General features: G+C 42.9%; 1 protein-coding gene across 6 annotated transcripts in view; it reads left to right on the top strand.

Annotated features, from left to right (window-relative positions):
• The window catches only part of WDFY3 (WD repeat and FYVE domain containing 3), a 343,927-nt gene that overhangs the window by 115,746 nt on the left and 210,371 nt on the right, over nt 1-17,810 (top strand). For all 6 annotated transcript variants that reach the window (XM_085897990.1, XM_085897992.1, XM_085897991.1 and 3 more), the window contains 5 exons: nt 4,243-4,436; nt 4,687-5,219; nt 5,440-5,569; nt 5,755-5,969; nt 12,603-12,721. In XM_085897990.1, the coding sequence (XP_085754116.1) occupies nt 4,243-4,436; nt 4,687-5,219; nt 5,440-5,569; nt 5,755-5,969; nt 12,603-12,721 (1,191 nt within the window). The remainder of the gene's footprint in view (nt 1-4,242; nt 4,437-4,686; nt 5,220-5,439; nt 5,570-5,754; nt 5,970-12,602; nt 12,722-17,810) is intronic.

Genomic DNA, 17,810 nt, shown 5'->3' with positions numbered 1-17,810 from the left:
TGATTCAGCAAGGGAAGATGCTTTTAATCAGGTGGCCATGTATTTGGAGGTCAATGATGAGGAACAAATCTCAATACAGGATCTTATAAACAAAATGGAAGAGATATTGGTTGAGACTGGAATTGAACCATATGGATTTACCTACATGAAACATAGACTTGAGAAACATTTTGGAGACAAGATAACCATCACTGAGATTAGTGGAAAAGAAAATGTGGTTACATTTCGACATAAAGCATCTTCGATCATCCATGACTTCTACTCCAAACCCAAGAAGTATGACCATGATGAAGAGAAATTAAGAATTATAGAAACCGCAGCCAAACTTATTAAAAGTGATGTAAAATTAGTGAAGCAGCCACAGGAATTTTATACAAGCTCAATTGAAATATCTTCTGACATGGCTATGTCATCAATGGTAAGATGGTGCCTGTGGACACTAACTTGAAGCCTGCACCTGACAATCTTCTGGAAGCCTTCAACTGCAATTGCAGAACTAACTGTAGTACACAGAGATGCTCATGTGGAAAATTTGGACTAGAATGTTCTCCAGCATGTGGAGAATGTAAAGGCCTACACTGCTCTAACACAATCCTGCCTGATCCAGAAAGTGATGCTGAGGATGTATTATAATGTGTAATTTGTGACTTTGTTTTTTTCAAGGTGTTGTTTAAGAAGTGACTTACTTGAAGTAGTTTAAAATATTTATTTTTCTTCATTAGATATACATGTCAGCTCTTGATAGCACTATAAATAGTGATTGTTATGTAATTTTAACAAATAGTGTAGTACTAATTTACTAGTTACATGTAGTATTGAAAAGAAAATGGCTACCCTGGAATTGGACTGTTAAGATTCACATGTACATGTTACAAAATGTGTTGTATATTTGCTTTTAGTAGCTTAGTACTTCTGGCGAGAATAGCTTTTTAAGTTTCGTGTTTTTGCTATTTTATATTCCATAGCAATAAATGGAGATAAACTATAACATATCAGCACCCAGGAGGATTCCAAACTTCTAAGCATCAACTAATTGTCTGATTTATTTTATAGGAATATTGATTCGTGAAATTCCAGTCACAAAATAATTGTGTTTTATTTGTATAATGATTCATCATTGTATTTTATTTATGTTGGTAACTTTATATTCTGTAAATATGTTGAGGTTTTGCAGTAATATGACATGCCAAAATGGCCATTTGAAGGGAAGAATTTTGGAATATGTAAACCCTCCTTCAATCTTCAGTAAATTGGTTATAGGCTTGTAGTAAGATATTATGTACACATTTAGGACATGGGGGACCAAAAAATGAAAGTCATTGTATGATTAAGTTTTGCATATCATTTGTTAGCCAACATCATGGGGATTCAGGATCTTTTTGGGCAGAGCTTAATTCTTCCTCTTTCGATTGCTCTGACAGGTTCAAGGTCAAATAGACCCAAAGAGTATCAATTATCTGTATCAAAGAACCACTCGTATCATTCTAACATTGGTCTTACGGCTTAGATATGTATTATACACTAATTGGAAACCACTTATATGGAGAATATTTTGTTTACCTGATATTTGACCTTGAGCGAAGAGGTCAAGGTCATATGAAATTAACAAATTGATCAAATTGATCAGTGTTCATTCAGGACATAAATATAATATGCACATAAACTTAACCATAGAAATACATGCTGTGATGAACCAAACTAACATCTTAGGATTAAAAGTGCAGATTTCTTTAAAATGTTACATACTTCCTAACGACCTTTGATGTTCTGTATACTGAACACAAACTGGCCTTTGGTATTGATTTTATATCATAGGGCCATTTGGTAAACTTATTCTATGGTTATAAAATCAAGCTTATAGCTACCAGTAATTTTGTAGCAGCTTGGTAAATGCAATTTGTTACGCACTTCCTTGCATTTTTGACCCAATCATGGAAGTGAACCTAAAACCTGGTATGTAGTAATGATCCATGTTGAAACTTGCCATTTTTAATCATTACTTCATGCAGAAGTTAATTGCTATTTAAGATGTTCTATCAGATGTATTTCAAATTTGTGGAATAAGATTTTTTAAGCTTCACTATAACTGGGGGAAATTCTGCAAAATCTGAGATTTTACACATTTGAAGGTGCCAAGATATGCAGAAGGTCATAAGAAATGTACTGTTTCGAGGAATTGTTCTATTCTTATGTATAATGATATTTATCAAACGAAAAATGCATTTTCAACCATTTTGGACAACATATACAATCATACATGTAACCCATTTCTAAAAAATGAGCTAAAAAAATGGAAAAAATAGCCTGTGTTTGGATAAAAAAACATGCTTTGTAAGCAACTATATCCATAGAACCCATAGCAAAGTATACATTTTCTGAAAGCACAGACACTTGGGCATTATATAACATTAAGATTGTTTATCTTATTAAAACTGGGTTCAATTTCTAAGCTTTCTCCTCATTTTGGACCATGGTGTACACAATACCATGCTACAAGCCTATATCTCACTAACTACATTACATATTGGCAAAATTTAAAAACTGTGACAGTCAGAAAACATGTATATAGATATTCAGACCAATTGCGGACCTACTTTGGAAATTAAAAAATTGTGAATTTAAAAATGTCAACATATTTCGATAATTTCGCTAAATTCGATAATTTTTAGTGATTGGCAGAAATGTTTTTCTTCCGTCATGATGTTAATTTTAGGTCTACGTCATTACTTGTGGTGTTGTTTGAAAGGTAATTTTATTGTGAATCTAGTGATATCTTAATATTGAGAATCGGCCAGTAATTTGTCATGATATGGTTATGTTACTATACCCTCCCCCTATATTTTGGCTGTCAATTTTTTCTTCAATGTTACCTTAAACTGAGGTCAAAATGAAGCTGTTCCAATGCCCCGATTTAAGGTGACTTTTAGTATGTCATTCTATGATATATTTGGAGTGAAAAAAAACTTGAATGATTACTATTGCAATTTCTGGTGGGCTTGACCCTAAAATGTCCTATTTTGACCGGTCTACTTGGGAATCACCAAGCTTTACACAAAATTTGATGCAGTAGCGTTGTTCAAGTTTTTCCGTCATTTTGTCAAAAACGAAAATCCGACGGCGCTCACTTACACTTCCTCACTCACCGGCGGTCTGTCGGCGACTGACAGCTTCTGCAGGCGGGAAAATATTCACGCATACGGATTAGGATCGCCTACATACGTGCACCAAACCACGCCTCCCAAGCTTCATTTGTTTTCGCACGAAAAATTAAGGTTGGATACTTTTTGTAGACCAGGTGGGGTTTACTCAGCCTGTCATTCTTCTGAGGTTGGCTAAATTAGTACCAGTGCTCTGGTATATGGGCATAGCATCAGCGGCATAGTCATACCCCAACAAAATGATAGCTACCTAGCAGCTAAGCTACCATATGCAAGAATAATAATAAGAAGAATTCATACATGTCGTTTTACGATGTGGCAGTGCTGATTGAGCGATATGGTTCGGTGATCTGTTCGATGTTCAGTCATGTGTGCTACCCTGTGTTATTTGAATTGTTAATTCACGTGCAAAAAAAAAATAGTAAAAAAAGTATGTGTCATGTCTGTGTCTATGTCTGGAGTGGGGGGTTGTGTGAGATGAGGGAGGGAGTGGAAGGGGTGGGAGGAGGGACCCGGCGTTGTCCGCAAACGCCGGGTACCTTGCTTTTGCTCCCCACCCCTCTTCCAGCCTCACCCCCTCTCTTTGTATTCCCGTCAGCGAAGCGACGGGTGGTATTTTGTTGTTATTAAATAAAATATTGAGAAATGCAACTTCACAAAATGTTAACGTTTATTTTGATGGAGGCCATGTCTTGCATGATGACATCATGTGCATATTGCACGACTTGCTGTGAGCCTTTCTCATCGATGATTCTGAATTGGTATTTTACTTTTGCTGAAAAGTACTGCAAATTCAACGTATATCTTGTAATTAGGACATAAAAGAACATTTCAGGGCTGCCTGGATAGCCTAAAGTTCTGTTCACTTGTCTCTGTGCTATCTGAACTGAGTTTGAATCTCGTCTCATCTATAAACTGTCATCCTTGTGTTTCGCAGGCAGCAGGAGATATTGATGTTCAGCAAAATAACTCATAATAAGGATGCAAGTATTTTGAGGGTGACTTAGATCATGTCTTTGAAAACGTGTGAAAACAAAATTGCATTCTTTCCTCCTCCTACCCTTAACTTTTTTCACCTCCACAGCAACCTTCAGGGAGCTTGGTGGTGCACGCTGTGTGCACAACATAGTCCGCTATCCTGAGTGTCGATCACGTGCCCTGTCCATCATACAGCGCCTTGTGCTCTCAGCCAGTGGAGACGATGATCTTGGGACTCTCCTTGGCTTCATGCATACGGCTGCACCAACTGAACTGCAGCTTAAAACGGACATCTTGCTGGTACATGTGTCAATAATATAAAATGGACATCTCTGCCCAGTGGTCATTTCCATTGTTCATGAGAAACCAACGTTTCTGTAGCTTCTCATTCTTCCTTCTCGCACCGATGAGGATTTTAATGTGTTGCCACCTTGTGTGGTTTTGGGTTCAAATGTCATTGAGTGAATCTTTCCTCTTCCCAAACCCCATTTGCTCCTGATTTTACTATTTGTCCACTGTCTTCATTCCCTGCTCTCCTCTCATATTGCAGTCCCTTGTTGAGGTGCTGTCTACTAACCACCGTGCTCGCACCATGTTTCGGAAAGTCGGGGGCTTTGTGTACGTTACATCTTTACTGGTTGCTATGGAGGGATCCCTTGACAGCACTCCGCGTGGAGTCTGGGCGAAAGCTGACTCTTCTCTCATCTCGGGTCTACTCCGAGCCACACTCCACACCCTCACGACGGCTATGCACGATGAACCTGCAAATGCACGATTCTTCACCCGTGAAGTCCAATACGATAAGCTTGCAGAAGCCCTTCGTCTTCTTGGATGCTTTGGACAATCTCGGCAGCTCCTTCCAGTCCCAGCAACTCTTGCTATGGATCCAGAAAATCCAGACATTGCCATAGTTTCAATGCAGACATCAACACCCTCTCCCCAAATGTCAGGGTCTGGACAATGTGACGACTGGTTCAGGGTGATGGATGGTTCACCAGATGCACTTTGGTCAGGGCAGCTATGCCGCTGTGCTCACCTCCTCCATTGCCTGTACCTCATGGCCACAGACAACTTTGAAAAGTGGTGAGATAATTATTTCTCAAGACTCAATGAAATTCTGGAAGGCTGACTTGGTTTGCTTTATTGGGTTTTCTGAACCAATTTGGACTAAAGATCTTTGACTGTCATTGCTTCTTTTAAGGTAAAGTTAATGGAATCGAGATTTTAAAAAGTGTGTTATATTAATGGCATATTTGTACTTGTGATTGACATTGTCTGAAAGCATGAAGCCTGTTGCACCTAGGCTCGAGGTTCTGGGACCATGCCGAGGACTGAGCCAGGCATGGTCCACCGATGCCTTCATAGTTCATCCTGGTGCTGTGTTAGCGATCATTGACCTCTTGCCCTCCATAAGCAGTGAAGAACAGTTGGAGGTATTCCCATTATGCACATTTTGGGTAAAAAGCTATTTTTCGGGAAGCTATGAGACATCACAGCATTGAACCTAGTGATGAAAGATAAAAGTAATGATTTATGGGGAAGAAACCAGAGGACTCTGATACTTTCTCATCCTCAATGAGCATGTTGTCATTGATTGGTGCTCGGTCTTTGTGTGCAGGGTACAGTTGGGCTGCAGCTTGCTGTAGCAGATGCACTTCAGAACCTGATGCAATCTGATCAGAACCAGCAGGTGATGTGCCAGGCAAGATTGCCGGGTACCATGTTGTGGCACTGTGGAGTGGCTCTGTCCGACGAGAGCCATCCTCTGCATACGCCCTTACAGAGACTCTTCGAGAGGCTAGCAGCACAAACTATTGAGCCTGCTGTACTCAGGTATATTAATTGATTTATAAATATTGGTCTTGTACAAGCTGGGGGAATCAAAAGGCTTCTTCCTTTTCAAAAGGTTTTGCAGTGAAACGTGAAACTACCACTGGGAAAATGTATGACACGGGCTTTAAATTACATGGAAAGGGACTAACATATATGCTAAGTTTATGATGAGAATGGGGTGGTGGTGGTGGGGGGGGTGTTTGGGTGGGTCAGGGACAAGGAGGGGCGTTTAACCCTGCCCTTCCCCTGTATGAGCAGGGACATATCCGATCACTTCCAAACATTATAGGGCTGGCAAGATGGCTTAGAAGAATTCACACTCATCTCTGAGCCATCTGGCCTGGGTTTGAATCTCAGCCCAGCTCCAAACTGTCATCCTGGTGTCTCACAGGCAGGGTGAGGCATCAATGTGTTTGCCGTCCCTCGGATGGATGTTAAAATGGGCATCCCATCTTCCAGCATTAGTTGGTGAATGTGAAATATCCCACTGTGTCCTTTGCGAAGAGTAGCCGAGCTATTCCCAGTAGCCTGGCCAAATTCCAAATTACTGTCTTAACCTACAAGGGGCTTTGTATCAGCAGCACAGCCATGTCCCACCTCAGCCAATGATGCTGCTCACAGCTGTGTGCTGCATACAAAAAGAGAAGAAGAGAAGAAGACAAACATTTTAAATGTTATATTGGGCTGTCATCGATCATAAGTACTATATATTCTTGTTCAGGTTAGTGACTTGGAGACTAATTTTGAGATAATAGTAAAATCAATTCATGCCTCTATATATATATATATATATATATATATATATATATATATATATATATATATATATATATATATATATATATATATATATATATATATATATATATATATATATTTTTTTTGATGGATTTCTTGTTTATTATGTTTTTAAAGTTGGGGGAATATTATTTCAGCAAAACTAATCTCAACATCTGTGTCTTCGAAGACACGTGTAATTATATACGTAATCTTTGAGTGTTGATGTGCATCATATTGATAAATAACTTTTATCACAGTTACCTTTGAAAGTAATGTATTGCATTTAAGTTTCTATTCATAAATAAAAAAAGTGCAAAGAATTTCAGTATGGTGATGGGTTTTCTAAAAACATGCCGAGCAAGGCTCTCCAAGATTAATGTGGACCTGGGAATATGAATTGATTGTATGATACTCTGAAGGTGAGAGTGAGACGGCGCACAGTGAAGATCAACTATATGAGAGAAAACAACATGCGCATCGAATAGCTTGTTAAAGCCGGCAATGGTGATTGGAGCTCGTAACTGATTGCCTCTTCTCAGGATGCGTGCCGTGCAGTTATTGTAGTTGGGAACTAAAGCTTAAATGTTAGAAAATTTGGATCCAATCATCTCATACATTGATATATTGTCATTTCACTGCAACTTTAATTAGTTTTGAAAGTAGAAATTAAATTGGTTCAAATTTGTGCTGTTTTATTGTAAGCATTTTCCAGAATATGCCTGGTGTTGGCTTAATGGTTAGGGTGGTGGGCTTGGGATCCTAGGGTCCTTAGTTCAAATCCTGCTCAGCCGTTGAATTAATATCAGGTGCGGTTGTCTCCGCCTGTCATCCTTCCGGGGTCAGCAAAATGAGTACCAGCTTTCTGGGATGATTGGGCCATTTGAGTATCCTGCGTCAGAGTGGCGACCCGTCCAGGAATATGTCCAATAGCGAAGGAGACTGCCTCGGCAGCACCGAGGCTCTGTCAGAGTATGGTCCCGATGGATGGGTTTATCAGAATGTGAGCTGGCTTGGGCACGGTAGGAGTTGTCTGACTTGCATGTACTGCCCCACCCCTTGTCTTTTCTTAACTCACGGCCGTGCACCCATTGGTTTGCCCTCCGGCCTCTCGGAGCCCGCCCGGAGTTGCGAGCGGTTTCAGATGGGTCCTGGTGGATGTCAGTACGGCTGCAGCTCTTACCTCAGCACATGGTCGCAAGGCATTGCTTTTGTTGTCCTTGAGGGTGGGGACTGCTGCTTCGCAGTGGCTTGCAGAGATGGTTATAATGGATTCAATTTAAAGGAATACCTCATAGACAGATTATGGAGGAATAGTATAAGGACTTAACCACGGGGTAGGTGGGAAAACTTGGAGAACGTTACGGTGGGGAGTTGTCATGATTATCATCTCCTTAAGGCGCTGTCACACCTTGACGATTTAGCCAGCGTATGCCGACTTATGAAAAAATTGTCTAAAACGCTGGCACACATCGAATACGTTATGGGTAAGTTTTGATAGCATTAAGAGCACGCTGAAAAACACTGCCATACGTCGTAGTACGCTGGCTTTCATCGTTGTACTTTGCGGTTGTCCTCAAATTTTAGCATGCTTGAAATTTTACGACGTATACCGGCGTATGACTCACACGTTCCGCTACGCTGGCCATAAGTTGTAGGCACGTTATGTGATCGTTGACACACGTTGAAACACGTTACTTGTAAGTTACTCATGAGTCGAAACACGTCGAGGTAATGTTTAGCGTACCCGAAACTTATTTCTAACCTATGAGTAACGTGCTTTGAACCTATGTGTAATGTACCTCCAACGCATATTGACGTATGTAGACGTATTTGATCGACGTCTTCCAGATGACTACAGAACTGACTGAACGTGTTTCTAATTTACAGCTACCATATAATGGCGTATTGGCAGCATTTAAAAAAAAAAACAACAATAACTTCCGATATTTCGTCACGTGCCATTACGTCACGTCCGATAGCCTCTTCAGTTTGCTCATGTCTTATTCTTAGTTCCTCCTCTGAATATTTTCAGTTTGAGGATATTGTCACGTCGACGTCGAAACTTAAAAGCAAATGTCCGAATATATTTTAAAATTCGTGATAGACTAAAAAAAAAATATACAAAACAAAAAAAAAGCAACAACGACAACTTCAGATATTTCATCACGTACCTTCACGGAGCCAAGGAGAAAAAAAGAAAATGTGCCTTGACGGAGAAAATAAGTTTCGGGTGTGCTAAACATTACCTCGACATGTTTCGACTTATGAGTATCTTACAAGGAACTTGTGTCTACATGTGTCAACGATCGCATATCGTGCCTACAACTTATTCCCAGCGTAGCGGAACGTGTGAGCCATACGGCGAGTACGTCGAAAAATTTTCAGCATGCTTGAAATTTCACGACGTACGAGATTTACCACGAAATATGACAGCGTACTTCATCGTTTTTCAGCGTGCTCTTAACGTATACACAACTTACCCGTAACGTATTCGACGTGTGACAGCTTGGTTCGGCAAATTTTTCATAGGTCAGCATACGCTGGCTAAATCGTCAAGGTGTGACTGCGTGGGTGAGACTTTCAATTTTCAGGCGGTTATGATTTAAATCGGCGTGAGGCAGGTTTTTAACAGGCTACGCCACGAGTTCGTCGGCGATACGTGCAGCGCGCTATGCCTAAGTTAAACTATTGTTGGGCATAGGTTGTGAACGCCGACAACAGGCTAAGCATTCGTTGGTTATAAGTTATCTATAAGACAACGAAATGTTCTGTGCCCGTTACTAATATGTTATGAATACGACCAACACGTTATGAATACGACCAAAACTTAAAAAAAACATCAAAATATCAGCGTACGCCAAAGTTTTACATACATTTTTATACGTTGCCATTGCTGGCTAAATCGTCAAGGTGTGACAGCGCCTTTAACAAGCTATGTCGTGGGGCAGATAACAGCAATTTTTGACAGGAATCGTGAAAATGATGATACAAGAATCAAATTTGGCACATTTGTTCTCCAGGGGATTCTAATCAAATCTGCCTGATTGGCCATTTGAAAATCCAAATTTAGAAAAAAAAAAAAAAACTTCAAAAAAGTCAAAATCACGAATCAATGTTGGATGCTGGCTGAGATTGGTGAATGTTTCAGAAACATCATCAAAGACGTTCCAAGTCTGCCATGCAGTTTTCTTCCCTTTACCACGGAAGGCAGACACGACCTCACATCTAGTGAACGCATGGAAGTATGGAATCCCTCTAGCTTTCTCAGGCCCTATTGCAGAAACTACCTCATGGACTGGAATCCATCGCACCTTGGCTCCTTGGCCAAAGGCAATCCACTTGTTCTCAAGACCTAGTTCCTGTAAGGATGGCAGTACAGATATTGCTATGACTAGTACGTCTGTGTCATTAGCCTTAATTATAATGGACTTGCTACCATCCGTCGTTGCATCCCTGTCGTGTACAATTATTCGATTGTCAGCTTCTTCATGACAACATGGAGACACAGCATCCAGTGACTTCCTTGTGTTGCTAATGGCATCTTCTCCTTTTGTGACAATGACTGTGCTTGTCGTCTGTGCTTCACACATCTTTTCCGCAAGGAAATGAAACAGCTCAGTCTTGTTGCTGTCATCTCGAAGAAAGCTTCTCCAGTTACTTGGGGTCTTACTGGTTCCTGTCACTCTTCTTCTGATTCCTTGCCCCTTTTCGACCTTGCCTCGGACTTCAGACGACTTCTTGTACACATCCAACACTACGTCCACCCTCTCGTACCTGGCACCATAGGATTCCACCTTTGGGATGATGTCTTCTTTAGCATAGTCATCTAATATCTTTGAAGTGCGTGGAGGTAGGGCATCGATAAGTGCTGAGCCACCAATGATGACTGCATCTCCCCTTGGTTCTCTGTCTGGGATGTTCACTTGCACTTCAAGAATTTCAGCCAGCCGTGACTTCAAATTTTTTGAAGTTTTTTTTTTTTCTTTCAAATTTTTCAAAATTTGGATTTTCAAATGGCCAATCGGGCAGATTTGATGAGGAAGCCCTGCAGAACAGAAATGACAAATTTGATGCTTGTATCATAATTTACACGATTTTTCTACTATCTACAACACTATTGGTACATGCTCTATCGTTTTCACTCAGAAACCACACACTTATGCTTACCTATTGTAATGGGTAAGCATAAGTGTAAGCACCATAACTATCGTAATTCAAATTACATATGTTGATCACATAATTGATAACTGAACTGACCATTGGACTATACCAGTGTGCCGATGGGTTTTGGGCAAAATGTTCTCGGAACGAGATACTCACGAGTCCAAGAAACGCCATACTTTTCTCTTTTCTACTGAGACCAAGAACAAGATACTTTTTCTGTCTTTACAATATCTAGGTATAAGGGTATATATTATTGTAGACCAAATCTTTTTCTTTGTTTTTTTTTTTTGTTTTAATCTATTACTAATTAATTATGGGGATTGGCAGGATAGCTTTGAGTCTTGTGCAGTTGCCTGGTTTCAAATCTCGACCGAACTTTAAACAATCATCCTGGTGTTTCACGGGCAGAGCGATTCGTCAGTGCATGTATCGTCCGTCGGAATGACGTTAAGTCATGGCCACATTAAGGATCTTATGGCGTCTTTCACAATGAGTAGGCGAATTTTATCACCGGCTCCCTGAACAAATTACCAATTCCTGCCACTTTCAGTCGAAGGAGCGGAGATTTGTCAAAGATTTGTTCTAACCTTGAAACGTTTCTCGACTCGTCATGGATGTTCTGAAGTTCTGTAACGATAGTATGAGCCTCCATTATTATTATTATTATACTCGTACATACTCGCACGTTGAAAACGTATTGTGAATTTCTCTGCTGATTGTATTTCGTTTTTGAGAAATATATTTTTAAATCCCACACATGATCAGTTTCATCGAATGAATGTTGCTGATACTTTGGAAGATCTTTGGTTTAAAGTATTAACAAAGATCAAGATATTAATTTTATCCAGCATCTCAGTCATACATTCAAAATCTCAACACTTTAACTGACATCTCCAATCGAGGGACGACATACTCAAATGCTGTGCCTCCTGTTGCATCAGAACAGCAGTTTTTAGAAGTTTCAATCCAAGACCATCAAAGAATGAACCCAGACTTGGAAGCTCGTTTGCAAGCACCAAAACAATTTAGCTTTCCTACCACTCCAAAACTTTTTGCAGAGAAATCTTGAGTCGGTATTGTCATTGATAATATGATCAAAGTGAAACCTTTGGCCTCCCTGGAAAGGTGGTGGCAGCAGAAAAAGTAGATAAGTGTAAATTCGAATTAGATAGGTACCTGGAAGTTATGGAGATAGAGGGGTATGGGGATGTTGATAAGACCGTTCGGTAGTTTGAGCATTGATGGGTGATTGTGTACATGTGCATGGAGTGCTGTTGGTGGAGATCTTGTCAAGGGGGGTTGTGTGGTTGATGTGTATTTTTAACCAAGCCCATGCCCCCTTCCCTGAGGGGAAGAAAAGGGGGGGGCTACAAAAAAACCCCCAAAAAACAAACAAACAATTTTTTTTATTTCATTCATTCAAAACATTTCTTGCATTTTCTTCCTTGGATATTGTGTAGATGTGTTGGTGTCGTGCTCCTGCAGGCATGATGGGCTGAATGGCCTCCACCTGTGGTGGATTTCCTTGTTATTCCTTGTTATAGTAATTAGAAGATCATTCGATGTGATTTAAAAAAAAAAAAACTTTTTCAAAGTAACGATTGGTTCTGATTGTATCACTTCAAGACCTGGATGCTTACCTTGCATTTCCTCTCAAATTGTTAACCCTGACCATGTATTGTATTGCAGGGACTTTCTTCGGCTGGGAAACCCTCTCAATTGCCTGATGGTGAACTCTGGGTTGTCCTGCAATTATCGGCTTCATCGTCTCCACTCCGGTGCATCAGAGCCCGTTGCAGACCACAAACGTACCAAACTGCACAACCTATTAGTGCATATTCCACAGTTCTTTATTTGTGTCAGATTCGTAGTTGTGTTGTGCAAGTTTATCCACCAACTTTCCCTTCCTCTTCTATCCATCTGCATCTTTCCTCCCATCTATTTTTTCCTTCCTTCCTTCTTGATCTGTTTCATTATTTTTTATTCATTTATTCATTTTGATATTTATTTATATTCATTTATTTCAATATTTATTGATGAGTTTTTTTTACCATAATTATCTCTGCCACCGAAGGTGAAGGAGGTTGTCTGTTTGTCTGTTTGTGTGCAGGATATCTCAAAAGGTTGTGGACGGATCCAGATGAAATTTGGTGGGAAGGTCCAATTTGGTGGAGTGTAACAAGGACGAACTTATTAGATTTTGGTGAAGATCCGGAACCGGATCCAGTGACTCAAATTTTTATAATGATTTTTCAGCATTGAGAGATAGGGCTAAACTGATATATATTACGATATCTCAAAAAGTTGTGGACGGATTCACACGAAACTTGGTGGACAGGTTTGGTGTGTGACAAGGACAAATTGATTCGATCTTGGTGAAGATCCGAATCTGGTTCCGAATTCGAGAATTATTTAATTACTAAAGTGATTCTTCACCAAAGAGAGATCGGGCCAAAAACGATATAAGGCATGATATTTCAAAAATGTTTTGGGCCCGATATGTTCTCTTGGATCAGGCATTATGTGGCAGAGGTATGCGCTCTACTGAGTTTTATCTATTTTATTTAGCTTTCATTTTTGCTTCTTTGAAAGGAAGCATTTTGAAAACCTTTGGCACCGATCAAATATGACTGCATGCAGTAAAAAGTATAAGCAAAAAGTAAAGGCACCACTGGAAAGGGATTGAGAGGGAGAGAGAGAGACAGAGACAGAGACAGACACAGAGACAGACAGAGAGAGACATGCTGAAATCAGCAAGTAAGAGTGTTGGGTTAGATTGGGTTAGGAAGGCTTTATTGAGGTAATAAAGGTTATGGGCTGGGATGGGGGATGACGCAAGGTGACGGTGCACTGCCTGTTTGAAGCATTAGAGGGAAGAGTGGGAAAGACCAATGTGTGGAATGTGGTTTCTTAGATGGAAGAAGCAAGGAACAAAGGAGGTGAGGTGTGTCATCTCCAGCCTGCATTTTGGAGTTTTTACCGGGAGAGGGTTACTGGAAGAATGCATGTATCCTGGAGTGTGCATCGTGTAGTTGCTGAGTGTGGTGTACGAGGTGCAGACAGATATGAGCCGAGAGTGTAGTTGTAACTCTGGTCTATTGCGTGCTCGAATGTACACCACACTGAGCCTCTAGCGGGCGTGCACAGATATATGCATGCCTAACCACGTGACTATTAACACAACTACTCCACGCCCCCTCAGCGCTCTATGCCCATACACCACACTCCTCCCTCCTAAAAGTATAATTATAAAACGACAATTATAATTATAAAATGACAACATGATACTAATCAAAAATCATTGACACAATGACACAAAAAGCAACCAGTGACAAAAAGGCACTCAGCAAAAGCATTGGCACTCTGACACAAAAAGCAACTGGTGAAAAAGGACGCTAATCATCCAAAATCCCCCCAAGTACCACGTTCCTCGATCCACCCTGGGCTGACAGCGCCATCAGACGGCCCATGCTTACATGCCTTCTGAATAGGTCGAGGTGACACCCGAGGCGAACCTCCCCCTGCCCCATCAAACGCCCCCGGCCGACAAGCTTGCTCGTCACCCTCGGACAGGACTGAATCAGGTAAACACCCCGAGTCCGCCAGCCCCGTGGGCGCCAGCACGTCTGCCTTTGGCGAGATCAGAGGTGGGGGCTGCATGGCGCTCAGCACGTCTGGCCTTGACGATATCAGGGGTAGGGGCAACGCTGAACAGAGAATCTGCCCCGGCTCCCCACCATCAATCTGAACCAGGCAATTTGCTGGTTCCATTACCTTTGCAGGTTCATCGGTGGCTGAACGTATCACATTTCCACCTGGTAATGAAAACACATTAAGCACTGTCGGCGCAGATGTAAACTTCCCTTCACGCCAAGCATGTTTCCACATCTCAACAAACGATCCTGCCTGCTCGCTCGTGACAGGATGACACAACATTTTAACAAACGATTCTGCCTGCTCGGTAGTGGCAGGATGGCACAACATTTCAACACATGAGTCTGCCTGCTCGTTAGTGGCAGGATGGCACAACACCTTAACAAACCATTTCAGGTGTCGAACACCGCCGCGATGCACAACTACGAGGAACGGCGGATCATTGCCAAAACTCAAGATCTCGGGTATGCCTTTAGTATCGATGATCGGCCGCAGCCCCTGCACAACAATGCCCGTTGAAGCACCCTGCAAAACCACACGCTCCGGCCACCCAGAGAACGCATCGATCACAACCAAACACATTCCGCTCACGCGCGGCTTATCGGCATTTGCCTGCCCAGCAGTGCAATGCTTAATCACTCATTCAATGTCGCTCCCCAACCCCGTCCACCACAACAACCTTGTGAACAACCATAGCTCGGTTGCGGGATGGACGGCCGAAGGCGCAGAGACGATGCAGACTGCGCTCGAGGCGATCACATGTTGAACGATCGCCTGCACGACACGAGCACCCGCCGGATCATGAGCTGATTCCACCGTCGAAGGAAGATCACTCCAATCCCCCATAGGAATCGCCTGAATGACACGGGCGAGTACTGTATCAAGAGCCGATTCCACCGCGACCTGCTTGGCGGTGACCGGCCCGCCCTGGACCTGGCTCCATGCAAACACATCAACCTGGTCGGCTGATTCAGATGAAGTTGGACCCTCTGCGCAAGGCAAGTGCGAGGGAGTGTCACCATCGGCATGCTTCCTGTGGCCCTCCACTCAAGGCAAGCACGAGGGACCGCCGCCACCGGCATGCTTCCCGTGGCCCTCCGCACAAGCCACGCGCAAGGGACCGTCGCAGTCGGCACGCTTCGCGTTGCTCTGGAACTGTATATCGTAGTCATAGGAAGCAAGGAACAGACACCACTCTGCATCCACGCGGCCCCTGCCCCCAGCAAGACCTCGGACGCATGCCCCAAGGGAGGCACCCTCCCTCCTTCCTCAAAAGCTTTGCCTGCACATCCTCGAGTCATTCAGGCTCATTGCAAAACAAATCTTGATGCTTTTGAAAAACCTCCTCCGAACTGATTCTCGAATCAGCTCGGCACGGGTCGCCCGAGGTGAATGGCTGGCGCCATCCAGTCCAGCCTGAAGCGAGTCAGCCAGTCTTGGCCCAGGAGCGATGGCCCCTCCCTTCATACCACAAACAGCGATAGCACGGCGCGTTGACCCTGGTAGGTCACAGAGGCTTCTGCCATGCCCACCGGTGTACGTGTACAGCGTGAGGGTAGACCTGATAAGGTTGAGACCATTGAGTCTACGAGCGGTCTGCTCGCCCATGATTGACACCACGGCCCCGGTATCAATTTGGAATACGATTGGCGTGTCGTTCACCTCGATTTCCACTGTCATCGGTCTTCTTACCACCGGCCCAATTGAAAACGGGCTCATCATCGGCGGCAGGTCCTGCTCCAGGTCGCCTGGGTTGCCTCGTGCAGGTTGCAGGTCTTGCTCCGGGACGTAAATGCATATTTCATGTACAAAACCTCGCACAGGTTGCAGGTCTCACTCCAGGTCGTCGGGGTGGCCTCGCACAGGTTGCAGGTCTTGCCCCGGGTCATCGGGGTTGTCCCACGTCACGTGGACCTCCAGATCACCTGTGAGGCTCTGGCCGGCAATGGCTTGGACATCTCTCAGCATCTGTTCGACGGCCGATGCCGTTTCGACTGCTGAATTGAACATAATGTCCTCGTACTTCAGCCGTAGTATCACCGAAACCATGTCCGAGTCTTGCAATCCAGCAATAAAATGATCTTTGAGCCGAGCCTGCTGTTCACTCGACGTGAATTTGCAGGCGACGGTGAAATGTCTCACCCGCGCGGCGAAACTCGCGATGCGCTCCCCCGGGCTCCTTGCCAGGTGATCAAACTCGTACCGCGTGAGCTGCGATGATTTTCCCGGCACCGTGTACGGCTGGCAATCCAATTGCTCCGGAGACAACTCAAAGTCATTGCTGATGAAAACATGCACTCCGCCATGAGCGGTGATTCGATCCCAAACCATCGTCCCCAATTGTGGTGTCCGAGGTGCAGACAGATACGAGCCGAGAGTGTAATTGTAACTCTGGTTTATTGCGTGCTCGAATGTACACCACACTGAGCCCCGAGCGGGTGCGTACAGATGTATGCATGCCTAACCATGTGACTATTATCACAACTACTCCACGCCCCCTCAGCGCTCTCTGCCCATACACCACACTGAGGAGGTTTAGTGAGAGGACTGAGAGAGTGGAGGGAGCAATATCGGTGGAGAGGTGGAAGAAAACAGAGACCACTGACCTGCCTGAGAGGTGAAAGCAACAGACTTCCTTCGGCCTCGTTGCGGGAAATTTCAATAAAGTTGAGAGCTTTAGATTCCACAGAATCTAAGGGAGACAGATCTGATGCTGTGACGCCAACCCATAGAGGAGAGCTGTACTGTAACGATGGACTGACAGTTACTGACAAAGGCCTTGTTGACTGTGAGTAGCTCTATTTTTCCAGAGAAAGCCTTGCATTGAAGGTATTTATGTTAAAAACAATATGGCTACAGAACCACGTGACCGATGATGTCATCAATCACCCCCCCCCCCCACACACACACACAGACACACACACACACACGCAAACAATTTAGCTCGAGATGATCCTCAAAAAATTTCGTACTGATCGGATAAAGCATTCGACGTATGCAATTATGACATCATAAAGAAGCCACCTATGACATCTACAAAACAAAAATTACACTCCTTTCCCATGGGGAGTACTTGACATGTGCGAAGTTTCAATTTTTCCCATGGAGCAGTTTCAGAGATACAGAGGTCCAAAGTTTTTCCTTTTGTCCAACATGGCTGCCACACCACATAACCTATGATGCCATAATTATGATTAAAAAAAACATTCTACATGAGTAGTCGCACCTACGGTGAAAATTTTG

The sequence above is a fragment of the Eptatretus burgeri genome, chromosome 10, assembly GCF_056783735.1.
Source record: "Eptatretus burgeri isolate ZD-2024b chromosome 10, Ebu_testis_v1, whole genome shotgun sequence".
Classification (NCBI taxonomy): Eukaryota; Metazoa; Chordata; class Myxini; order Myxiniformes; family Myxinidae; genus Eptatretus; species Eptatretus burgeri.
The sequence above is the reverse complement of the archived record's forward strand: the minus strand, read 5'-3'. Positions and strand labels throughout refer to the sequence as shown.